Genomic DNA, 26,498 nt, shown 5'->3' on the forward strand with positions numbered 1-26,498 from the left:
ATGGGCAGTGGAGCCAGTTCTGAGAGCAAGGAGTCGGCCAGGAGATCCAGAGAGCTGGAAAAGAAACTCCAGGCAGATGCAGAGAGGGAAGCCAGGACAGTCAAACTACTGCTGTTGGGTAAATAGAATAAAAATTGCTCATAATGTTTTTCCATTGAGGGGTTATTTTGCTCTGGAATTACATTTCAGTAGAGTGAATTTCCCACCTCTCACTATTTTATTTGAAGAAGAGAATCCTGTAATACATGCACAAAATGTTTTCTAGTTGTGAACACTCATGAAACAACAAATTAAGTCACAAGGAAGAGGCTGGAAATGGCCGTGTCACTGCATGTATTCAATTTTAAATATTATAGATCCTTGACTTTGAAAAGATTTGAGAAAATAAGAACTTACTGTTAGAATAAATGTTATGATGGTTACTTACACAGCACGTAGCACAGACTTTCATTTTTTTTCATGGATCTATAAGCATTCATTTGCAGCAGGATTAAGTGAGATAACTGGTTACATAGAAAATCCACAGGTGTCACAAGGTATTGATATTGTTTATTTTCCAAACTGTTGCACTTCATTTTTTACAGAAGCAGAAATTGATTTATAAGGGCCTTTTTTGATGTATAAAAGTTATATTGTGGAGAGCGGAATGGAAGGTAATGAAATGAGATGAATATAGATGAATATTCTCACAGACTACTACTTCTAATCCACACTACGATCAATTTATTAACAGCCAGCGGGTGTAATGGCAAAAGAAAAATTATTTTTTTTCTTGATACAGCTTTATTCTTTACTCTTTTTTTCCACGGTACTGCGTAGCCTACAAGAAATATCCAAGAGCACAATAACACTGCCACCTTCTTAATATTTTTCTTCTAACAATAGGATGCCTGCTATGAGAGTTTACACTGATTTCACCAAATGAGTAGAAAAACAGCCTTTGCTCATTGAAATGTTGCTATTTTTTCTCCATTGTTACTGCAATTCTTACAAATGCTTTTAAACTGACATTTATTCAGACTTGGCTGTATCTCTTAGATAAAGCAAGTTGGCTTAACTCTGTTGTATCTTATGCAAATAGTCTATTTATACCTGCTGAGAATCTAACTATTGTTATTAATAAAGAAATAAGAGAAAAACACAAGGATGCAGGTTTCTGGAATAGGAAAGCAGCAGTTTGATACGCTTTACATACCATCAGTATTCCGATTGCAGTTTACAAAGCTTTTCAGTCCAGTGGAGAATACAAAGATCTTCTGTGCAACATTAGTACAAAATATTTCACCTAATGAGACAAGCTTGTGTTGGTCAAAAAACAGAATGATATTTTCCTTTGAACTTTCATAAAGTTTCAATACTTTCTACATGCTCTTACAAAAAGGAATCGGCATACCGAGTTAGAACCGGGCTCCCTCTACTCCAGCATCCTGTCTCTGACCTTATCCAACACTGATCCATGAGGAAGATGTAAGAAATGCTTTAAGAGGAATTTATAGGATAAAGAGGTATAAGATAACAAGGAATTTATACGATAATCAGTTTCATGAGGTATTTTGATCTTCAAGCCTTCACTTTCCTGGCAGTAGTACCGGAGGCCGCCTTACACTAGGACACAAACTAAATTACCCCTCCCAGAACATATGCATGTATTTAGTATTAAGAACTTCAGATTTTAATGTTTCCCAATGTATATCATCAGTCTTTTTCTGACACTATTAATCTTACATTCTCAAAAAAACATCAGTAAATTACTAAATCGCAAGCTATGTGAAAAAGACTTCTAGTTCATTCATTTCAAATCTGAACACATTTCAGCTTCATCAAGTATACAACCATTCTTTTCATGAGACAAGATGATCATCAGAATCTGAAATACTTTTGCTGAAGTCTTCTTTATAGTGTCTAATTCTATAGTATCTTCCTTTATTCATGTCACGTAACTCATGAGGAAGATTCAAATTTGTCAGTAGGCAATGTTTTGGAAGATTTTTTTCTCCTGGGAACTGTTATGACAAACCACAAGGAACCAAGGACTTGGTAAAAAAGCAGGTTGGGGAAAAAAAAAATGATAGATGTAACAGCTTGAATTTTCTTGTTCTTAAAAAAGCAAGAGGTGAATAAAACGTGAGTCAGTTTCGAGCCTATTGCACAACTAGAGTAGAAGTGTCTCTTGAACAGCTGGAAAGAGAGCTGCTGAAGCAATGTGTATAAGGGGCACCATATAGCCCCTTCCATAGTCAACCTGTGAAATGGACAGATAGGAGCGGATTAGACCTACTATGTTCAGATCTGGGCCTGTTATCTTACCATACCTCTGAGCTGATCTTGGAAATTATTCAAATTTCACACTTCATAAATCAAGGGCAGCTCCATTCAAGCCAACCAGCCTAGTCCTGCTCTAGTCCTGGGTTTCTGTTCATTCGGACCATATGTTGCCTCTCTATCACAGACCAGATGTCACTATTGCTTCTTTTGCAGTAGGCAGATTGGTAGAAAATACTCAGAAAAAAAAAAAAAAAAGGATATGTATATCATATATCATAAGTTTTTCAGTGTGCTCATTATGCTCTTACCCTTAAAATGTAAAAAAAAAAAAAAAAAAAAATTCTGACCATTTCCTGAGGGGATTATTTAATATTTACTCTGGTCTCTTTGCAACCTCCAATAGGTCCCTTTGCAAAAATGAAATTATTTCCAGAAACCAAAGACACCACATTTGTTTATGTTAAGTTCCATGACTTGGGCCAACACACTATCTGTGTTGAGGTGATAATTCACAGTTTATATGAGACACGCATAAAAGCTGCACATACAAACTGGGGGAGGGGGAAAATTATGCCACTTGCTGACGTTCCTTACAAGTTGTCCAGGAGCCAGAAGGGTTAAGTCCTCTGTGTCAGGCATTCCTATGTCAAGGCTACCCTACCCCCCCAGCTTGTCTGCAAATCCAGCCTCTACGTATTTATACTTCCAAAAAATCAGATCGTTTTATGAGTCTGGAACAAACTCCAAGGTGAAAGTTTTATTTCGTTTGTATTAATCAGGGCCGTATCTTGCCTCCCACATCACATGCAGTTTATATACTTTTTAGGAGGCCAGCTTGCAACTTACTTGTGTGCAAAGTACAGCGCACATTTGAAATGTGGCCAAAACAGCTGATGCTCACAGTGATGTTTCACAGAAATAAGAACTTAGCTTTGGTTTACATAAATATTAAAACTTTGAACTTCTTTATTTTCAAAGTATTACTCCATGGCCTCATTGTCTACAGTTTTCAGTGGCAGAACAAAACTCACCCTCATTTGAGCTGATCATCTTCAGCTCGCTTTACTGAGAAAAATTCACTTTTAGGGTACGACTCGCCCAATTTCATTTAAACATCTGCTTCAGGGTGACAAAAATTGAAGATGTTTGGGTTTTTTTGTTTTAAAGTAGCAAACATTTTTCTACGCTGACTATAAGAGGTATCTGATAAGTAGTCTGGGTGTAGAAGTTTATAGTATAGACATCTAAAACCAGTTAAATGAATCAGTAGTATTGAAGTCAAGTTTAAGTTCCTATTATTAACACCTGCACTGGAAGGAAAGACTGAGCACAAAGATGGCCTGATAATCCTATTGACTGGAATACACTGATTTTCTTTTTTTGGGGGTGGGGCAGCATTTAAGGACCTTATTCCCTCAAGACGGTTAGATCTTAGATCTTAGATCTTTCCTCCAGTTTCTTTCTCCCACAGAGAAAGTCTGTTGAGTTTGGGAAGAGGACCAGGAAGATGCAATTCCCAGTCTAGCTCACAGTTTCCAGAGCTCTGAGCAGCACACACAAGGCTCAGGCAGCAGTGCAAAACCTTTTCTGATTTTAATTTGAAGATTTTCTTTTCCTGCTTTTTGCTGTTCTGTGTCATTATCAGGAGCTTTTGAGACAGGTTTCAAACAACATATTCACGCAGTAGGTTTTTTTTTATTTTCTTACATTTGCTTCTGAAAACTTTCCTAAACCAAACCTTTACTTTTGCATAAATAATAACTGTAAAGAGATAATCGCTCTTGATCTGAGACACAAAATCAGCTTAATATATAAAAAGAACCTTCTTCAACAGCTCAGCAGATGCTAATCTTGAAAGGGGCTTGTACTCTCCCCAGTTTCCACGACTATTCAAACAAATTCTGCTTAGAAAAGCAGTAATGTCAAGTCTCTGGAGACATTCAAAACCCGCCTGGATGCGTTCCTGTGCAACCTGCTTTGGGTGAACCTGCTCTGGGTGAACCTGCTCTGGCAGGGGGTTGGACTAGATGATCTCCAGAGGTCCCTTCCAACCCCTACCATTCTGTGATTCTGTGATTACAGCTGATGTTCTGGGTTCTGTTCTCCTACCAATTTGAGAGATTCTTACCGGCTTTCAAGGCCCCTCCAGTTTTTTCTCTATTTCTGCTCCATCTATATGCCTTGGTGGCCTGCAGGGAAGACGTCAGGAGTAGTGGGGTGGCTCACGTCAGGCTGCTGGGGGATGGCTCCTTTGCAGCTCAGTGCCGCACGGCACTTTTTGGGTCTCCTCTGCAGCCCCAGCGTGCCCAGAAACATAGTGGGACTTGGGGTGCTGCTCAAAATATTCAAAACAAGAAGAGAGGCAGGTTACAGCCTGCCAGAGTGCTGCGCATACGGCACCACGCAGAAGGTGGAGGTGGCATGGTGAACGTGATCTCTGGGAAGAAGTCTGGGAGCAAACTTCCATCCACCTTACTGGCAGTGGGGACATCCTGCAGCTTTCAGGAGCGGGGCCAGAGTTTCAGGCACTGGCTGAGATTTCTGTGCCTTTATTTTCTGTGCCTTTATCCATCTCAAGGAAACTTGGTATCCAAATAGAGGTAGAGAAATCAGAGGTAAATTTGAAAAAGCAAGATCTTAAATATGTGAAATGCAAAATACAGGCTATGGCATATTATCCCTGGTTCCTATTAGACTGAGCTATAAATCTCCACAGTGATAGAGAGTTTTCCAAAAGCCAGTTAAAATTTCCAAGCTTCAGGACGGGAGTAAGTTTGGTCTAAATTTTCGTCTTTTATTCAGAAAATCTGGGCTCGATTATAATTGACCTTTTCACTGCCTCCTAAGAGGGAAGCTGCCTTCAGTTCCACCCGCAGTCGCGTCAAGGCTGTCACGATGATCCCTTGCTGCTGGTTCTGCCAGCGGAAGGCTACTGCGGTGGCTGGGAAGGTAGCCCTGTCCCAGGGCCCGGGCCAGAGCAGCAGGCTGCACGGGGCGGGGAGAGGAAGAAAGGAAGCAGGTGCAAAGTAAATTGTTTCTGACCCATTTCCTGAGGTGCAAATGTGGCTACGACTAACACGACACTCCGGAGTGAAGCCAAAGTCTGAAAGTCATCTGTTGTTTAGATAAAGGCATTGCTGGATCATAAATTAAAGATGAGCAGAGGTAGAAAAATGCATCCAAGAGACATAAATTATGCCTCCCACTCTATTTTAACTTTGCCTTTCAGATCTGGAAGAGAGGTTCATTTCTATATCATGTTTCCTGGCTCTTTTCCATGAGGTGAATGTATGAGTTCTCGGTACAGCCTGCTCTCTTCCCTACAAAAAGTGTAGCAAACGCCACCTCACCGACAGGGCTTTACCAAGTTCTTCAGAAGGGTATTGAAGGGATAATAGGTGATCTATGGCAAATTTGCATTTTTTCCAAACAGTGGCAGATGGCAGCATCAGCCCATTTTGCATAGGCTCGTTTTTCTCTCGCATTTTCTACTGTTCGTATCATGGGCTTTAGAAAATGCTTTGCGTATGGTTTACTGTCTGTGTGATTCATTTGAGTAAATTAATGCCTGTCATTTAAATGTTATTAGCTTTACAAAATCTGTTTGGAAAGTCTGTAATCAGTTTGTTCCATTCACTAAGAAACCCTCAGTTAAAATAGCTATGCCCCAGATTTCCTCTTTTGTCAAAAGTATTTAACACCGTCCAGTGAGGTAAATGATAACCTGCAAAGAGGAAAGCAGTGATGATCCCTTCCTGTGGATTCAGAGCCAAAATTAAATCCTTTCTTCAGGTGCTTTCAAAACCTGGCTCTTGTTTGGCAGTTCTTGCCAAGCCTCGCCACTCTCCCTGACAGAAGTTAGAATGATAGTCACCGGCCCTGATTTATGATGGAGAAGGTTTGCATTGTGATTACTCACTTTCCATGAGATAAGAAGAGCAAATTAATCGTACATAATCTGATCAAACCTATGCCCTAGTTCTGCAACTGGCTGTGCAAACAAAGTCCTGAACCTCCCTGCCAGCTACAGGGATTTCTTGCGGAATCCTCACCAAGCTGGATCTGTGGCACTGCTCTGCAGGTTTCACCCTTACAGCCACACTGCTTCGTAGCAGAAGACCACAGGGCAAAGGAACTGACAAAAGACTGGTGTCAAGACACTTGCTCATGTGCTGCCTCCGCACCATGAGCTAGACCACATGCAAGTCTCCACGCTCTGTTTTTCCAGTTGCTCAGAGGCTGGCTAGAGAGCATGAAACTGGCTGGTTTGGCTTACGAAAGGTCTTGATACACATTAAATGAGCAGCTACAAATCATGTAATGAACGGGAGACTGTCAGAAGCTGTAGTTTGTTCACATCTTTCTGCCTGTCTGCCAGGGATGGAATCAAAATATGACCCATATTGTATTTCCTTGCTAATTAAAAGGTCTATATTTTTCCCTTAATTGAGTGAAGGTTCCTTTCTTTTAAAATGTCCCTTTCCCTTTCAGAATTAATACTTTTACCAAGATTTCATTCTTTTTAAGTCTGAATGGACGCTAGGGAGGGTTATAGTTAGTACAATGGGGATCTAAAAAATCTGTATGTCTTCATGGTTGCAAAATTCTGCGTTCCAGAGAGTTATTTTTAATACTTGCCACTTATTCATGTATCAATCACATCTTCTCAACATTCCCCTTCTGCAGGTGCTGGAGAGTCAGGAAAGAGCACTATTGTAAAGCAAATGAAGTAAGTATATGAATATTCACATCAGTTGTTGAATTTGGTATTCGTAGTGTGAGCTATCTAGCAAATGTCATATTACAATATTTATGCTTATTTGAATAAAATGCAAAGAAACATCATTCAAATCAAGTTCTCATTCAACCACATAAAGAAAAACACAAAGTGACTAAGACATACAGCTGGATTGCTAATCAAATCTGTCCGATCAAATCATGCACTGGTCCAACTCTTTACTGAAGACCAGGGAAGCTTCTCCATTGGCTTTGGTAGGAGTTACAGAACTGTAGTGAGAACATGAATGCATGAGACAACCAGCCATGGCAGATCCACCTAACCTAGCAGCCTGCCTCCTGCAGTAGCTAAAGAAGGATGTTTGCAGAAGGTCATCAGACCAGACAAGGAAACACACAGCAATACATGCGCTGGACACCCTGGTAGCATCTGCTGACCTGTGACTCAGGCACCATCCTGAACCAGAGACGGCACCACTGTGCTTAGTAGCCCTCAGTTAATTCATGCCTACATTTCTCCTGAGTCTTTTTTGAACCAATGTAAACTAATACTGGCTGAGGGAGCTGGGGTTGTTTAGCCTGGAGAAAAGGAGGCTGAGGGGAGACCTTATCGCTCTCTACAACTACCTGAAAGGAGGTTGTGGAGAGGTGGGGGTTGGTCTCTTCTCCCAAGTAACAGGCAATAGACAAGAGGAAATGGCCTCAAGTTGCATCAGGGGAGGTTTAGATTGGATATTAGGAAAAATCTTTACACCGAAAGGGTTATTAAGCATTGGAAGAGGCCACCCAGGGAAGTGGTTGAGGCACCATCCCTGGAGGTGTTTAAAAGACGGGTAGACATAGTGCTTAGAGATGTGGTTTAGTGATGTTTTTTGTCAGAGTTAGGCTGATGGTTGGACTTGATGATCTGAAAGGTCCCTTCCAACCTAGGCACTTCTGTGATTCTGTGATTCTAATAATATCCACAATATTCTACGGCAAGTAGTTCCACAGTTTATTTACGTATGATGTGAGGAGAAAATATTGAAGGATTCACATTGTAAAATAGTGCAAAGTCTTTTTTTTTTTTCCCCCTCCAAACTGGCCTCTGTAGATCATCCTTGGTCTCCACTGTCTTATTCCAGTTCCTGCCAGAGGTCAGTTCTCAGATCTCCCCCAGGCCAGGTGAAAGCATATTTAGCCACCAGCCTACACAGTGAGCAGCTGCTGCCCACCATCTAGCTTGGGTAGGAACAGTCATGAGAACTGCTGTTAGCAAGGAAAGTATCACCCCAAAAAGTTTACATACAACAACCAATCTGGGAAAAAACAGGTTGCAGAAGCTCAAATGCCGAAATCCCAGTTCAAATTCGGACTGAGCATCTGGTTAGGGTGATCTTGTGGCTGCACCATAAATCTACTGCAAGAATACTTGTAGATGTTTGTCCAAAGTGCACGTGGTGCCACAAAGATTGAAGTCAGTAGCTTTATTTCCCCTGGCTTCAGAAGAAGGTCAAATTTATTTGTGTGTGTGCACGCGTGCGTGTCTGTCCCCATTTACAATTTACTATCACAATATTTTCACGTATAGTAAACCAGGTGAAAACTAAATTCATTCATGTTATTCTTTTGAGGGCAGCCAAAATGCTAATCATGAATCTTGTTTAAATCTTGTTAAAAGTGCAAGAGATCATACTTACACAATCCTCTTTAACTGTGTAACCTGCTAAAATCTTGCTGTTGTGTCAAGCTTTATTTTTATAGACAGTATCCAGGTCTGCTTCCTAGATGTGTCTGAATACAGAAAAAAGTTACACAGGCATTGCAACTGTTCAGGCATGGCCCCACTTTGTATCCACCAGTCTCTTCCTGTGTAAAAATCAAGCAGACTGTTTAAAAAAAATCAGTAAGACTGTTTTGAATTTAAGTTCCCTAACTATTTAATATCTTCATCGACGTATTTTAAAGAGTTAAATAAAAAATGTTATGTCATAAAAGCAATGTTCTACTATTTAAGCAGCTCATTTTGTAATAAGACAGATTCAGAACCATCCATCAAATACTTCGCTGATTTTTTTGTTCCAGTTAAATGGTGGATAATTTCATTTCTTTTTGAGGTCCAATCAGGAGACTGTCCCTATTCAGCAAACCATTGAAATGCATTGTGCTCAAAGCTTCCTCAAGTAGGAGCAGATTAAAGATGTTCCTCTGAATTGAGCACTTTAAGAAGGCTGATAATCCTTAACAACACCGAGAAGGGGGGAAAAACTGTAAAGCTGAGAGTTATCTGTAAAGCCCTGTGCATTTATGAGCTGTCAACCTGATCACAAATATGAACTATTTTACAAGAAAACTTTACATTAAAATTATCATTTTTTTCATATAAAATGTCAATTTTCTGTCACAACCAAGGACTTTCTTTTAAAGAGGGATTTTTTTCAGTAAAAAACCCCGCTTTTAGTTATTAATTCTTTCAGTGAAGCATAACATTTTCTAGAGAAGACTGATAGCTGCTTACAAAAGAAATAATTTTGCAAAAAATACAATTTTCCACCAAAATCGGGATAATTTTACTGCTATTAATATAATTTTCTAATTCATAAACCTCATTCTTTCCAGACTGAAGATTTCAATCAAAGCTAAGTGCTTCCACTGAGCTTTGCACAATATCTTCTGATGCTCAAAATATAGACGTGCTGCAAGGCCCTAAGAAGGCTAGGACGGTTGTGAGGGATAATGAAATAGGGGAAAAAAAAAAAAGCTTCTCTGGAACTCTGTGCTTCTGACTAGATCATTTCCAATGCGTGACTTAACCTTTTAAAAACCAAGTTGAGTATTTCTGTGCTAAGCCCTAAGTGAGCAGTACAAACCTGCTATAAATAATTCAGCAAATGAAAAGCAGGAAACAAAATATTTGGTAACTTATCGTGCCTGTTGAGATTGAGTCAATGTCATCTATCTGGTGAGAAGCCCTCCTTGTGTGAAAAAAAAACCCAGGAGACTAACTTTTTTCCTCCAATAGAAACATAATTTAGATATTATGACTGGTAGCCTAACACCTCATGCCTGCATTTAGTTTTCAAGGCTGTTTATTTTTTCGAGGAGGATCAGCGAAGAAAATATTCCATTTGCTAAAATGTTCCTTCTGGCCATACAAGATGTCAGCCTGTTTTACAATCCTTCCTTAAGAATGACAGATCTTTAATAAAAGCAGCAAAATTCACTACTTATTTACCTGTCTGGCTAACATACTTTCTGCCAGACAACATAAATTTATTATCTTTAAAAAAAAAAAAAAGGACAAAAAAAAATACCAACATGAAAAGCCTCAAGCAACACCAAGCTTTCTTTCTGTAATTATAGAAACTACTTTTATTTCAGAATCTTCTATTTTCTGCCTTCCTTTGTTCTTCAAAGGGAAAGCATGAAAATATAAAATAGCCATTTGTGGACTGTCATGGCCTTTCCTTCTCTCTCACAGCAGATTTTTGCAGCCACAAGGAAAACACCCATCTTCCCCAGAAATCCTGTTATGGCCACCGCTGTCAGACACACAAAGTAGTTAAACCAACTTCATGTACTTCATGGGGTATGAGTTTCTATATATTTCATTCCATTATTTACAGAAAAGCTGCTGCTTTCACAGGTAGGAAGGGTAAGAGTGAGAAGAATATGCTTAAGTACCAGTGCCCAGTTCAACATTGATGGCAGCTGAAATTATTTCTTATTAAAGGTGATCTGGCCCGTTAAGGGAGGCCACCTACACCAGTGGGGAGCTCTGGGCTCCGTGGTGCTTCACATACAGGACATTGTTTAATGTCCCGTGGTGCCCAAGCAGCAATCCAGACTATCCAGCGCATTATCAGGGAGCTACGTTAGACTCCTCCAAGGGAATAAGCCTCCCATCTGAACAATTCTCATTATTCCATTCAAATCACTGTGTTGACACAAGGATCCATGGATATTTCAGAGGATGGCAAAACCAGGTTCACTTGTATGCCAGACTGCATAACACAGCTGCCCTTTATCTCTCTCCCAAGTTCAAGAGGATTCCTTTGAATCTTGCAGATTCATTTGAGTTCATGCTGAAAACAGCATTCAAAAACCCAAAGCTTCAAAACAGAGTTTATAGATTTGCCTGGTCTAGAAGTGGCTGCGGAAACACGTGGAGATCCTTTTTTTCCTACAGATGCTATTCCTACAGACACAAGAAGGCAACTTTTGAATTTTCTGACATCCATAAGTCAGAGGGATCTTAAGACTCCTGCACATTCAATGATGATCCGGGTCTTCTCTCTATGTGTGAATGGATTATTTTCTGACAGGGCTGACTTCTCCCCTTGAATGGGAAAGTCTCCCCAGGACACACGCCTCTACTCATTCTGGGCTAACCTGTCAGATCCTTTCACGCCACCCCTTTCTGCTTGTATAGCTTTTTTCAGACTGCATCTCCGGCAAGAGACAGGGAAAAACAAACCCCAAACCCCAGAGACATTTAATAACATGCCTTCATCCCTGAACAACTGAGGTGAGGAAGAACAGAGCCTTGGTTGCAGCAGCAGCCAAAGCAGTTTGGTGTCGTTCATTGAGAGTACGCTACCCCAAAACGGGTGAGGTTTTCATACTTTTTCACAGCTCATGGAAAAAGTTGTCTCTGAGTCATGATACCATCTGCACGCTGATCTTGGAGAACTTTAACCCCATGCCGTTCTCCAGTCAAGGAGGCTTATGAAATTATAATCCCTCTGTCAGAATTAGATTAATTGAATTTGACTGCTAAGGTTCTTTGTCCTCTGGAATACAGGCCAAATTCTCTGGAGTAATACGTATGTACCCAAAGCCTATAGGCAATAAAAGCAACACATTTCAATATCTAGAAATTGTACGGAGAAGCATTTAAGATTTTTTTGTTTGTTGTCTTGTGGAAGTAACTCACAGAATCTTACCTAGAGTATAAATATTTTTTGCAATAATTTTTCTACTCTAGGTAAGATTCTGGATAAAAATGGGAGGGCTTAAACAAGCAATGTGACAGCCCATGACTAACATGGTAGATTCCGATAAAAGATTTGGGACCTAAGTCCAGTTATGCATCTTGCCCTGTATCCACAGGAATGGGCCTGTGTCTTATTCTGGATTCATACATTATCTTATATTGACCCATAACGCAAAAATACAAACCTGCTCACTCAGATTGGGAAGTCAAAACCTAGCCTCATAAATTGAACCTCACATAGTTGCAGAAACTGCTGTTTACCTGTTCCAGCAGAAAAGGCAGATCAACCATCGATAAATGCTTTTCAGAGGGCCAGATGGATTCAGTTCTTTCTCACACTGACCACAAAAGCATCTGATTCAACTTTTCATTACTTTATTTTTTTCTTTTTTTTTTTTTTTAATGCATCCCTTTTGTTTTCTATTTTTGCACCAGGATCATCCATAAAGATGGCTTCACCTACCAGGAACGCATGGAGTTCAGACCTGTCATTTACAGTAACACAGTGCAGTCTATCTTGTCTATCGTGAAAGCAATGACCAAGTTAGGAATCAGTTACGAAAACCCAGCTAGAATTGTGAGTATGACACCCTTCCTCTTGAAATAGGCATTAGAATACAATTTTTTTGTAATATAATAGCAGAGACTAGTAGGACAAAGAGGGTTCAGTATTTGCTTTATGACAGTGGAAACTAAGTACTGCTTGAGTGATATGCGACAAGACGTCCTTACTTAATTTTATTTTCTCAAGATTGATGCGTGAGGTCTACCTTTGCATAAACTGCCATTTTGTTCGTTACAAAAGAACTGTGCAACTTGCAAAGACATACGAAAGAAAAAAGAAAACGAACCTTTTCTTAGCCGCTTAGTGACTGACTTACTGCTATTGGGAAATGTAATAAATATTTTCCTTTTACGAACAAACCCTGGGGCTCAGCCATGTAAGGAAGGGTCATCTAGACATGTTGGGAATATTTCGGTTTGGCGTTGCTCCTGGAGCAGAGATCTCTCCGTTGCAGAGCAGCAGCGCTGGCGTACTGGCACTGCGGAGAAGTGGAGTCCGACCTCCCCGTCACAGTTAGCGACTAGGCACAAGCGCCTAGAGAAAGAGCCACAGTAAGAAGACCTGCTCTCTTCTGGCAATCACGCTGAATTTTCAGGGACAGGGAAAAACACATACCTTTCTTCTCAGTGCAATGATTTAGTCTATTCCCTGTAATTCAGACCTTGCTGAGAATTTCTGTCAGAATATCAGCTGGTTCCAGTTTTAGTGAATTCTGGCTGTTCCCTAGGGGTTTATTACATCTGCTTATCTGAAAGAGCTTTTCTTGTTCCAGACGTCTACATTTCATTACACTGACATGTGATATTTTGACCTAAAAAATGATAAACAAATCCTTCAGAGGTTACTAAAGCTCATACAGTCATTTGACAAAATAGAAACTAAATATTTTCTTACTGTGTTCTTTTTAAGGGTCCATGAATGCAAGTTGTTCAAACAAACCCAATGGTGCCCAAAGGCAGCCCACAGAAAATAGGCCCATGTGAATCTGCTGCAATTTGGCCTGGTCTCCTTAATTGTGATAGACACCATAAGGACCCATCTACCAGTCCACATGGCCTAAAACAGCTGAACCTTGCGGCACCCAGCCACAGGTCCTGGATCAGCCTCTAACATCCACTGCCATCTAGAACTGAGATATGTTGTGCCTGTGCCCTGGTACTTCAGCCTCTTTTCTCAGCCCTACCAAGCTTTCCGAGAGGTTTATACATGGTCACTCATCATCTATCATCTATGTCAGTTTCATAGACGTTATTTTCAAGGGATTTCACAGCCTGGGGAACTGGGAATTGAAAACTTTTGTTAAATAGTCTGGTTCGTTTCTTAGCATTATATACAACCAAAGGCAGAAAATACAGCCTTTGTAAGTTTATCATTTATAGCACAGTAAGCCCACTCCTACCATCATTGGCAAAATAGGCCAGTTTATACAGTTGAATGCACCTGTATAAAATAATCGCAGTCCTTGCCTCCTTTTCCACCAGAAACACATAAGAATAATATTTTTTTAAGAAAACAGAAATTTTGATCACATTTATTTGAATCACCACTAAACATTGCCCTTTCTTCCAAAAACAAACTTAGTGTACATTTTCTGTAAAATCATAAGTCATTGATAAGCTTGAGTTGTTTTGATACTTGCTTTGATTTCATCTGGACTTCATTCTTACTGTGTTCTGGGCAGGGGCGTTGGAACAAGATGATCTTTAAGTTCCCTTCCAACACAAACCATTCTATGATTCTACGATTTAGCCCAAAAACTGGGCTTATCTTGGGCCCGAAAGCAATGGGTTTATCCGTGTTCCAGGACTACCTGCAAATATCTCTAAGTGGTCCTGGAAGTGCCTCAGCACGACATTTCAAACAACATCTGTTCAGTTGACAGGGGTATTGTTTTTCTTCCTAAAGCATCATTGCAATCTATTTTTAATATGAAAATCATCTGAAGTCTGTCTAAATGCCAGAGAGAAACAAAACGCTATATAAATCAAGGTTGTGATAACTTCAATCTGCCGCTATCTTCCTTTTTTACGTAAGCACCAAAATCCACGGTTGCCACCTTTTGCATAATAATCAATGGACATTTACCATACACCTGGAGGCTCTGAGCTCAAGGCTTCTCGTTATAGGCTATTCAACCAACAAATCCAACATCGTCGGAGGATAGCTATAATCATTAAATGATATGTGATATCTTGAAGGACAGAACATTCCAACCCTTATCTTGAGGCTGAACAAGTGTGTGCCCGGGACAGCGTCCCTGGAGACAAATGTGGGGCACACAGGAGAAAGCATGACTCAGGTCTGCCAATGCCTGCACCGAGCGAGAGGATGGGAGGGTGGAATGGAGTCAGTGGTGTTTAACGTAGAAGGGCAGTAGTACGGCTGTCCTCCTTCCTCTTTCAAATGAAGGCAATTCTCTTGTGGTTCTTTCCCCCCCTTTTTTTTCTTTTTCTCCATGCTAACTCAATTTCTCCAATATTTTAGAAAACCTGCACTTTTTTCTTTTTTATCAGTCTCTGACTTTTACAAAGTTTCCACAAACCGCAATTTCTATTGAAACATAAAGATACAGTGCATTCCTAAGATAAATTTGTTACACATTATTGTGAAGATGCTTTCTATTTTTGAATAAAACATACTCCCTGCCAAAACAGTGCCTGTCAGAATCCATTTATACTTTTGCAACTATTGACTGTAAGTCACTTCAGTTGTCTACTTATACGGCTAGGAAGGAATTATATTCTATAATTACCCACTGCTGTGACAGTGTATCAAATGACCCTATTTTAATCAGGGTCTTTATTTACAGTACATTCCTAAGCTGTTAAACACTGAAAAGAAACTTTTTTAGTGTAATAGATTACTTGAAGTCTTTTTGGATTGACTGCAAAAGGAAGAAATTACAGAATAATGCATTTAAAGTATTTGGGATTTTGTTCAGTTACAGGTTTCTTCTTCCTCAAATAAAAAAAACATATGGGAAATGCATTCACTAGTTATATTCATTTTGCCATATTTCTCACTGTGGCCTAAAGCTAGAATTTTTTTCTTCCAAATACATTCAAACATATATTTAGCTATATATTTCTGCTTTGATGTAGTTATAATACGTTTAAACTTTAAATATTCTTTTTATTTATTTTTTGATAACCCATTGTTCTCTCTTACAATAAAAGGCTTCCTTCCAAGTTGGACCTCTTGTGAACACCTTTGGTAAGATGAAACTGAGTCCTTGTATGAACAAAACACATCAATAAAAAGAGGAAAATCTCTGTGTATCACGACTTCAGTCTAACCTTGGCACTAACTAAAGGGAAGTGAGCTTGTAAAAGGATGTTCACATGCACAGGCGAGCACAGCTACCTGGAAAAATCAGTGAAAATGAGAAATTTTGCTCCTGCCAACTCATTGCAAGCCAAGCATATCTTCAAGGAAGTGGAGGGGGCACAGTGCGCTTCCACAAATATTCACTGAAATTTCTCTTTAGGAAGATGAAAGGAAGCTGTGTGACATGGCAACAACCCTGGAGGATGGCGACCTGCCTTCCGAATTGGTCGAACTCATCAAACAACTGTGGAGCGATGGTGGGACCCAGGCCTGCTTCGCGAGGGCAGCGGAGTACCAGCTCAACGACTCGGCAGCCTAGTAGGTGACACCAGCTGCAGGTGCTGAACAGCCGGCCACTACCGTAACAGGCAGCATCGGAACGCTTGTGACAAGAACTCTTCTTCATGCTATGCAAATTATTGCTCATTAACCTGAAAAAGAATGAGTTCTTTTTGCTAATATTTATAATAGATCAGAAATGGTTAACCAAAGGAAACAAGTGAAAACAAGGAACAACTTGTTTCTGTGAGTTTGTTTAAACTGTAAAAAAAAAAAAAAAAGTCATCTGTTCTCTCTTTAATTCTAAGATTGACAAAATTAGGGAGAAGGTGAATTGAAACAGTTTAGGTTTTACCTAGAGTTGTACTTTGAATATATACATTTCAAGTTGCTAAACGTAAGTCTGGAAAAAACTATAAAAACCTTCCTCTAAACTAATCCTGTTACTTGGACAGGTGTTCCCTGGGCCATTACCATCCCAGCATCCAGCTGGTCTTGGTCAGTGGTATTGCAGCCGCTCTCCAACCGATGGCCCCAGTTCTCTTTCTGTGGTCTGGGAGGTGCCAAGGCACTAGGGCTCCACGAAGGGTCACCATTCAGCTGGGGTACATCTCCTAGCTTAGATGGAGTCAGTAAACTTAGACTTTTCAGGAGTCATTGATTTGGTTGCTTCTACAGCTGTTCTTGCAGGTTACAGTGGTCTTGCTCTGCTGTTTTCTCCTCAAGCTCATACAAGACCGAGAAGGGAGGTGTCACCTGGGTCGGAGTTTTCCTTGAGTGCCTAAGTCTGATTTTAGACCTGAGGCAGAGGGTTGTTCCACCTGAGGTCCATCTTCCAAGATCTGCAGCTGGAGGCTTCTCTGCTCCTGCAGCTCCTCCTAGAGGCCGAGGGCACCTGCAGGGTGAGACCTCACAAGGTGTTGGATGTCCCTTCTGCTCGGCAGGGAAAGGCATGACCAGAGGCTGGGCCAGGAGCCAGGCACGCTGAAGGCTGCAATAGCTCACCAATTGAGGACAGTGGAAGGGATACACTGTTCAAATATTAAAAATTCTTCATCTGCTTATATCTTCAAAACAAGAATGAAGACCTTTCATCAAGATACCTAAACATAGAAAATATCGCCTGTGTTGATTTGTGTCTGATTTGGTCGTGTTTTATGGCAGCCTTGTATTTCTCTAGGAATAGCACAGAGCAATCTTTTGTTTCCTAATGTATCCTTTCAGACAACCCACAGTGCAGTTCCCAGCCCGTAACAAGTCAGCCATCATAATAAAAAGGAAAAGCACTTCTTGAAATACCAAAAAAAAAAAAAAATGCAGAAAAAAAAAAATGAATTATCTGTTTACCAGGTAATATGTATTTTTTTCTGCTTTTTTTTAAATTATTTTTTATTACTTGTTTACCAGCTAATATTTTAGTGCATACGCTCTGCCTGGCAGATTAGATTTTGCTGCCTGAAAAGAAGATAGGATAGTCTAAATTCCCTCTCAGTGCTATGGACTGTGTCATGTTTTAACCTGCAATAGGTTTCAGTATTTAGGGGAGCTAGTACAGACTGTAAAGGAGCCAACGACCATTATTTATTGCTGCAGTTACATTAAGAACAACTGTGATACTTTTTTCACCTGCTTGAACGCTTCCGAAAATCCTGCTAATGCTCTGTCTTCATCTTTTGGTACCTGATGCTTCTGAAAATCTAGCCTTTGGCTCATGAACCACTATAATCAACTTAATTTTTGCCCTTGCTGCTGGGCTTCTAATGGCTGGGTTCAAAACCAATCAACATTCTAATGCTACATTTCAATTTCTTTTAAAACCAAACCCCTATTTCTCAGCTCCTGTGAATCAGCTCCTACACAGAGTATTGATTTACTGTGTAAACTCTGATTTTCTGGGATTATCTTTGAGTCTTCTCATTATTAATTCATGCTAATGAAGTTTGGTCACTGCCTTTGTTCTGTGTGTTTTAATTGAAAAACAAATGAGTTCTTCTTAATAATAGAAAATCCCCTGTATGTCAAATTTGGATGGAATGTCTTCCTTAGTCTCACCTGGAATTAATCCTGTTTTAAGATGGAGTGATGGGTAAAGAAGGGGCAAAATGGGGATTATAAATAGTGACTTTAAATGTCATTGTATACCTACCACTAGCACATGGAGCTTCTTGCTCGCTCAGTCATTTGCCTCTGGGGATAGGCTTCTTGTCACCTAATTCAAGCCAAGGAAAGATCAGATTTATACTCACCTACTAGTTTGTGTTCCTTCTTTTGCCAGTGCAGAGCCGGCAGGCAGTGTCCCCTTGGAGCTACCTACAGCTGTAGGAAGAATCTGGAGATGCCTCTCTTGCTTCATTAACTAGATAATTAACTTGGTCTAATTTTTAATGCAATTACAATTGGCTGCATTGAATTGAATTGAAGTATTTGTGCCTAAGACCTATTAGATCTTTACAATGAATCTCATATACAAGTGTTTATTTTAGTGCTTACGTGCTTTATAAATTGCAAAATGTCTTTTGTTTCTACCTTCCACAAAGGTGAGTTGAGTTTGCCTGAAGCCCTACTCAGAGAATCAGAGCTACATTGCTTTTTTTAAAACAAACAAACAAACAAACAACACAACAGATTGTTTCCCGGACTCAAATACTCAAATAATGGGCAACATTGAATTACTCAGATCAACTTCAGCACTCCTTGCTGACTGGATTCTGTCTATTCAACTTAAAATAAGAAAATCCCATTTCCGAGCATTACTTACAGATCTCCATATGGAAGATTCTAGGTTTTTTTAAAATTTATTTTATTTTATTTATTTTAGTTTTTTACTTATAGATGTATTAAATATTGCAGACAAGGATAATGAACTGTGAGGTCTGTTTTAGTAGCCATCTCGTTAAGCTGAGCAGCAGAACTTCATGCTGGGCAGACTTTGTGTTAGAGAATTAAAAAAAAAAAGGCATTGAAGCCTAATAAACATTAGAGAGACTGTGTTTTGTTTGTCAGAGACAAGAGGCTACAAATGGAAAGGTGCCAACCGGAACACCCAAAGCTTGAAAATGCTTCAACTACTGTGCGTGGTTTCTTGCTTTTGACTTTGTTCTTTAGTTGAATATTGGTAGTTAAAAGGTAGGAAGCTCCCCAGACATCACCTCTTCTTCCATCAGTTCATAACCACCCTACCCAGATCCCCAGACCAGCCAGAGGATTCACAGGTTCTGTCCAGACATTTTGAGAAAGCTGCGTGCCCCTGGAAGAGACAGGAGAAGGGCTGGTGGGAGGACAAGAACAGGCTTCCAAGATCTGGTTCACCTCATTTCATGCAGATTTTATCTCTGTATGCCAGGCATAAAACCAGATAATTCACTCTTTTTCAGGGGGTTGTAAGAATACGAACCTAGGGGGTCCTCAGCTTTATTGAAGCTTCTGGTTTTGATTACAAAATATATTATTTTTTTTTAATTATCATGTATCTTCCTTTTGTAAACTGATAGGTCTGCTGGGAAAACAGCCCCTAAATGTGAATTCCTCCAAAACATTATGTCCTCCTTTCCACTTAGGAAGGACGATACTGTTACAACAGCTCTGATAAAATGCAATCATTCCCAGTCAATCTGCTTCTGAGAGATGCTTGCAGTTCTTCCCCAGTGGTAGCAATTTCCACTCGCTGAAAGCAAATGGATAAAACCCCTTTCCCAACAAGGTGTTTTTTTTAGTATCCCTGAGGAAAATAAGGATTTTCCTTAACAGAAATTCTCAGAAATATGTTTATTATATCCAACAAATTACACTTCTGTATACAAGGGGAAAAAAAACAAAGGCTTTGGATTATGAATCTAGATTGTACAGTGTTGTATTTAAATGCGTAATTTACATAAAATATTTAAAAGCACCTCAATGTGAAGTGATGATGTCATGTTCACGTCACCTTTTGAACTCACCATTCAACCACCGTTTCTTTTCTTTTTACCCTCCTTAGCTACCTCAACGATTTGGACAGGTTGGCAAGGCTGGACTATGTGCCCAGTGAGCAAGATGTTTTGCACTCCCGAGTGAAAACAACTGGGATTATAGAGACTCAGTTTTCTTTCAAAGACCTGAACTTCAGGTATGAAAGCCACATTTGTCAGTTTTCTGTGGTTTTATCTTTCTTAAGTATTTTCTTTCAAAGATATTGACCTATTATAAAATTGGTAATCCCATTGTGATATCCTTGAATCCCCTCATTTAATATTTTGAAACAGCCAAAAAAGCAAGATATTTTAGTACCAATACTCCAGCTTGAAGCATATAATGGGCCGTTATTAAGACATCTCAGAATATCTGGTTCTAAAAGGACATTTTTACATATGTAAGTGTCTAAAAAGCATTATTTGTATCCTGCCATTTGAATAATTGTTTGTGACATTTATAAAATTTGCCTACCTAAATGTCCTTAACAGCATGCAAAATATTCGATGACTACTAATTTGCATGCACTCTCAACTTTCCACTCTCTTCTTTTGAGAATGGAAATAACTGCTCTTAACACTGGAATGCATTACAGTTGGCAAAAAATAATAATTTCTGTCCCATGGGAAATTTCAGTATTAGCATGCATGCCTTCCCGCTCATTTAAGACGAAATGTTCAGAAGATCTTGAAAATAACGTCTCTGAGAAATTGGATTGAAAATACTTGACACTTTCAGATACTCAACATTTTGTTATGCTTGGTGAACCAATTAAAAACATCTAATTCCACATGAAAATGTATTTGAATGAATTATGATAGTTTCAGTGTTCTATAATGCTTTTCTCTATGGACTGAATTCCCTCTAATTTTTAATTTAAAGGCTGGGGTGCATATTGAGGAATGTAGTCTAGACAAGAAACTGTCTGTAGAGACAGAAAGATGTATAAAGAACCAGGATTATAACTTCTACATTTTTCATTGGGCTTCTTTTTTTTTCTCCTCATGTGGCAATTAAACATCCCCCAAACCACCTATGCTACCACAAAGATGCTTTGACACAACAGAGATTACACATGCAAACCAAGATTCTGAAGTAGATGCCCTACAAATAAATTATTATCACCTATTAATACACTAATCACTTGTGAAAATTCAGCCCTTACCCACTTACTCACTTATCACTTGCTACGGTGCAGTGTCACGGACACCATCTTCTTTTTCTCTTAATAACCTATTTCCGGACAGCTTCATACATTGGAAATCTGAGCACCTTCAGTTACGACCATAGGACCATAGTTTATGCAAGAAATAAAATCAGGATGGAGAAAGAAATCATCAGAATGCAAACCCGCTTTGACGTGAATGCTACCAGTCCTGATGTTAGAATATCAGAATTGGTGTCTAGGTCCAACTGAAATGCAGCACAACTGAGAATTAAGTTACCCGAGCGAGTGTAAACAAGAGGAGGGTCCCTAACGCCACCAAAACCACAAACCCCACTGTGTTTAGCCTCTCTGCTATGCATCACAGTAGTGTTATGTGAGTAAATTCACTAGTGGCTTTAGGCACTTGAGGAATACAAGGTAAAATCACTACGAAATAGTTTGAGAGTTTTGAGCTGCTACAGGGAAGCAGAGCAGCTATAAATCCATCTTAACCAGCCAGTTACTGCTACTTTGCACTGCCAGCGCAATGCAAAGCAGCTGGGGGATCTTGATGACTCTGCACTTAGTTTGGTAAGTACCACAGAAACATCTATAAAGAGAGGAACACTTCCACATTCAGAATGAGTTTTGGTTGATGTACTTCAATGAGGCTCAGGGTCACAAGCCGTACATGGATAAAAAGACAACATGAACAGATGCCTCATTCACTAAACACTTGTCCCTCTTCTGAACTGAATGAGGCAGAAAACATTTTGTATCTGTGCAGTTAAAAGTCTAAATCCCAGTACTGCTCCAGGAAACTGAATTGCAGCGCATAGATAACATCTCCTGTTATTTGCTATCTTCTTAGTAGTTACTTGGCTGCAATTTAGCTTGCTTGCACCCTTCAATTAATTTCACTAATGTTGACTTTAATTTCCAGAGCTCAGAACATACTCAAATATTTTAAAAGGAGGTCTGATCTTCATAGGTCTTTTTCTGCTGTCATTTCCATTGCCGTGCTAGGGAGAGTCGACTGCAATCAGGCAAGCTTTATTTTAATCTTCAGGTCTCACTATATGTACCATTAGGACAAATGAATATACAGCTAGTCCCATATCTGTAGCTAAGTTTTCCAAGAGCAGTACTGGGAAAATATAGAGCTTTCAAGACTAATTTTGACTGTCTTGGTAAAAGAAAAAGATCATCTCAGAAATACGTTTTCTACCACTCACAGAGGGAAATCAGTTTTACATGTTCATATGTTAAGTTTGGGCTGACATGAAAAGAGCTAAACAAACTAAGGTTAATACAACAAAAACTGCCTCTGGCCTTGATCTTGTCCTATTTTAATTGACTTCTCATGAATATTCACAGGGCCATAAGCTAAAAGCTTGCAGGAAGTGAATAAAGATTCATACAATTATGTATGCTTGCAAAACTTTACTGCAATTAAATTTTGAAGCTTCGCACCCCCTCCCCCAACGCTGGTTTCAGAGATACATACCACTAATCAAGGAAGACATGTAATGGCAGGTGACTTCTGGGGACAAATCACAGCCAAAAGTCAAGATGCTTTATTCATACTGACCTCGTTCATACAGAACTCAGGGAAGATAGGCTTGGAAGAATGCCATTACTGTTACCAACATCTTGCTCCACAACAGCTTCCTGATTTCCTAATAATTCACATTTATAGACACCCAATGATCAGACAAAGAGATGAAATGTACTAGGAAAAAAAATAATTTTCTCTAATTACCCCTCAGCTGCAGAAACGGTTCATCACGAGCACTGGGAAGGGTTTCATTTCTTGTATGCAGGATGAAGAACTATAAACAATAACCTTTGTTTCCATCAGCTGCATTGCTGATGGTGAAGAAAACAGGATCAATATACTCCAAAAAATGGTGTTTCAGTAACAAATTATTCTCATTCTGTTTATTACTGACATGATTTTTTCGTACTGAACCCCAATATTTTCACTGCTATAAAAACTGACTCTCGTTTAATTTCCAGATACTGCAGGAGATATATCCACAGAGTAAGATCTAATGCATTTTCTTGAAGGAAGGGATAATGCAACAGGGGATTAGGTTTTACAGTTAAATTCAATAACAGGCAGCACAGGGGAAAGTCACCATGCACACAAGGAAACAGAAAAAGTAAGGGTAGGATAAATTTGATTTTTTACATGTTTTTTCTCCTTTCTAATACGCTTGAAAGATGTTCAAGTTTGGCACCTTTTATGCCAGAAAAATAGTGAAAAGAAAGCCCTATACCTTATCACTGAAGAACTGCAAATGTAAGTGGGAATTTGCAAAGCTAGTGCTAAGCAGAACAATGGTAGCTTTGATGACAGCTCCGTTTCAGTTGGGCTCTAACATGGGCCCTAAGTAGGTCCAAGCCAGGTATGCTCAGTTGGCTTTGGAACTCATATACAGAGTCCATAAAAAGTTCATATGACTCTACCCAAAGGTAGTAATTTCTGGCAAAGACTGAAGGAAATTGAGGAGGTCAGCCCTACATTTTCCCCTGTACAGATGAAGGGATTCCTGCTCCCCATGAACTGCTGCTTAAACAGCGACTAATGAGATTGATAGGGCAGAGTCCACAGACACACAAACACATGCTGCAGGTTACACAGCAGATCACTAGCTAAGGGATCGCACCAGGGCGACAAATAGATGACTAAATATAGATCTACACCAGCCCATTAAATATAACCAACGCGCCAACCTGTGACCAGCTTCCAGTCATATGCCTTATTGATCAATGTGGCAGCTGACTACAAGAAAAACTATTAAGTAACAAAAGACTGCAGATTTGAGGGCCTTTTGTGGACGTTTCATGTATGAACTCTGTCCTGAATAAACTCTTGCCTGCCCTGAGCTCTTCCGCAGAGCCCCACTTCCTCAGCATGGAGTGCCACATGGAAGTACTGAATATATTTCCTATATGCAGGTATTTCTTTTTTTTCCTTTACATTTCATTTTATGCCCACTACAAAGCCGTAAATAATACATAGTACTCCTTGACCTGTTGGAACAGAAACAGACCAGTATTTGGAAAAGCTGGATTTTTGATTGCCATTCATCTCCAGTTGCACTCTGCACATTAACAGCATGACTGCATCCTTATTAGTTAGTGTGCTTACATTGTACATATGTTATTTTTTCTGCAAAGGATGTTTGATGTGGGTGGACAGCGATCAGAGAGAAAAAAGTGGATTCATTGCTTTGAGGGAGTTACTTGCATCATATTCTGTGCTGCACTCAGCGCCTATGACACGGTTCTGGTGGAAGATAAAGAAGTGGTGAGTCAGAAGAGACAAACAACCCTTTTTCCTGCTAAGTTTTAATGTACTTTCTGATGGCATATCAGAACTATTCCTGTTCCCTGATAACCATTTAAAGGCTATTATGCCGTATTGGTTCTTGCCAGTAAAGAACATTACAGTAAAAATGACATATGGGGATGAGATTTGTCAGTCTCTCCTGTTTACCTTTTGCCTCTCAACAGAATAGAATGCATGAAAGCCTTCAGCTGTTCAACAGCATCTGCAACCACAAGTGCTTTGCAGCCACTTCCATTGTGCTGTTTCTAAACAAAAAAGACCTCTTTCAAGAGAAAATAACAAAAGTTCATCTGAATATCTGCTTTCCTGAGTATAACGGTAAGTTTGGGGTTTTCAGAAGAAAATACATTCAGATGATTAGCGTAGGCCATGCGTTAAAGATTGAGTTTGACTCAGGTCACCTATATATAACCATTTAAATACTAAACATCTTATCTAAGCATCTAGCCTTTCTTTCAAAAGAATGGTCTGGGACAGACATGGCCAGAATCCAGTTCATCTCACCTACTCATGATGCTTAGCTTAGGCTGGGGTCACCTCTCTCTGGAGGTGCTGATTTCTCTCCATCGGTGGTACAGGAAGCTGAGAGAACTAGAAGTGATGAACCCAGCCAATATTTCAGTACAAGTCAGTGGCTTATCACTCGCACACAAAATAACTGAATCTAAATGTTTTGTTCCTGTTTTGAAAAACCATTCCATAAAGGAAGTCCGCCTCTTTTCGTATATCACAGTAGCATCTCCTGGAAATAAAAACCAGCAGCTGTTCCCAGCTGATGCAAGAGAATATATATGAGGCTATGTCAGAAAGCGACAGAGAAAACCCCAAATCTGTCGGCATTTTAGTATTAACCTAATGTATTTGAGACAGGGAGTGTCCAGAATGAAGCACACTTAAAACAATATTCTCATTAGAAGATAAGTTCTGTGCACTTCCTGAAAACCAGCCCCTATACCCCTGTACTCCCTTTCTCAGGACAAATCAACACAGCAACCCAAAATTGCTCAGTGTTTCACTGGGGTAATCCAATGTGATGTGCTAGACTCAGTGGAGCTACTCCACTTGGCACTGCCTGAGGCTTCAGACAGGATGGGTGCCAGCACAGGGTCCCAGCATCAGCCTGTTCCCAGGAGGCTCATCCTGCTCCGGACGTACAGCGAGTCCGTGGTACCAGCGTTCCCACCTGCTGTTGTTCTAAAGGAGTACTACCGAAAGGCAGAAAAGCAGTGCAAGGAAATTGTGACTGAATATATAAGCATCTGAATTTTCCCCTTTTTCCTTCTTCATTTTTTATCTCTGTACTTCCCACCAATTTTGTCTGCTATCTACCCGATTCCCTTTGAATTTATGCTCCTTCATTCTTCCTTCTGTTTCTCTCTCTCTCTGCTCTCTCTAAGGTCCTTAACTGTTTCACACTTACTTACTCAGGAGCATTTCACTTCAGAAATGAGAACTTCTGGTTAGGCATTGAAATTTAAATTTAGGTGGGCAGTTTAGGTACAAAATTTTCATATCTAATGCATGAAGTTAATTCCCTTTAGAAAAAAGAAGAAAAGAAAGAAAGGGAAAAAAAAAGAAAAAAAGAATTCCTGTTTCTTAGCAGCTGTGAGGATGTACCAGCTGAAACGTGTCTTCTTTTACTGTTTTCTCCACTAGGACTCAATACATTTGAAGATGCTGGAAATTACATCAAGAAACAATTCCTAGACCTGAACATAAGGAAACAGGATAAAGAGATATATTCTCACTTGACATGTGCCACCGACACCCAGAATGTCAAGTTTGTATTTGATGCAGTCACAGACATAATAATCAAAGAAAATCTGAAAGACTGTGGGCTTTTCTAGCCATTCATTCCCTTGCTCATAGCCTGACTTCATGTCCGTCCACTTTCCTC

General features: G+C 39.7%; 1 protein-coding gene across 1 annotated transcript; it reads left to right on the forward strand.

Annotated features, from left to right (window-relative positions):
• GNAT3 (G protein subunit alpha transducin 3) lies at positions 1-26,498 on the forward strand. Its single transcript, XM_074572621.1, has 8 exons — positions 1-118; positions 6,952-6,994; positions 12,413-12,554; positions 16,030-16,187; positions 20,125-20,253; positions 24,430-24,559; positions 24,766-24,919; positions 26,258-26,498. The coding sequence occupies exons 1-8, from the start codon at positions 1-3 to the stop codon at positions 26,446-26,448; spliced, it is 1,065 nt and encodes a 354-aa protein (XP_074428722.1). The 3' UTR covers positions 26,449-26,498.

This window comes from Larus michahellis, chromosome 1 (genome assembly GCF_964199755.1).
Source record: "Larus michahellis chromosome 1, bLarMic1.1, whole genome shotgun sequence".
Taxonomy (NCBI): domain Eukaryota; kingdom Metazoa; phylum Chordata; class Aves; order Charadriiformes; family Laridae; genus Larus; species Larus michahellis.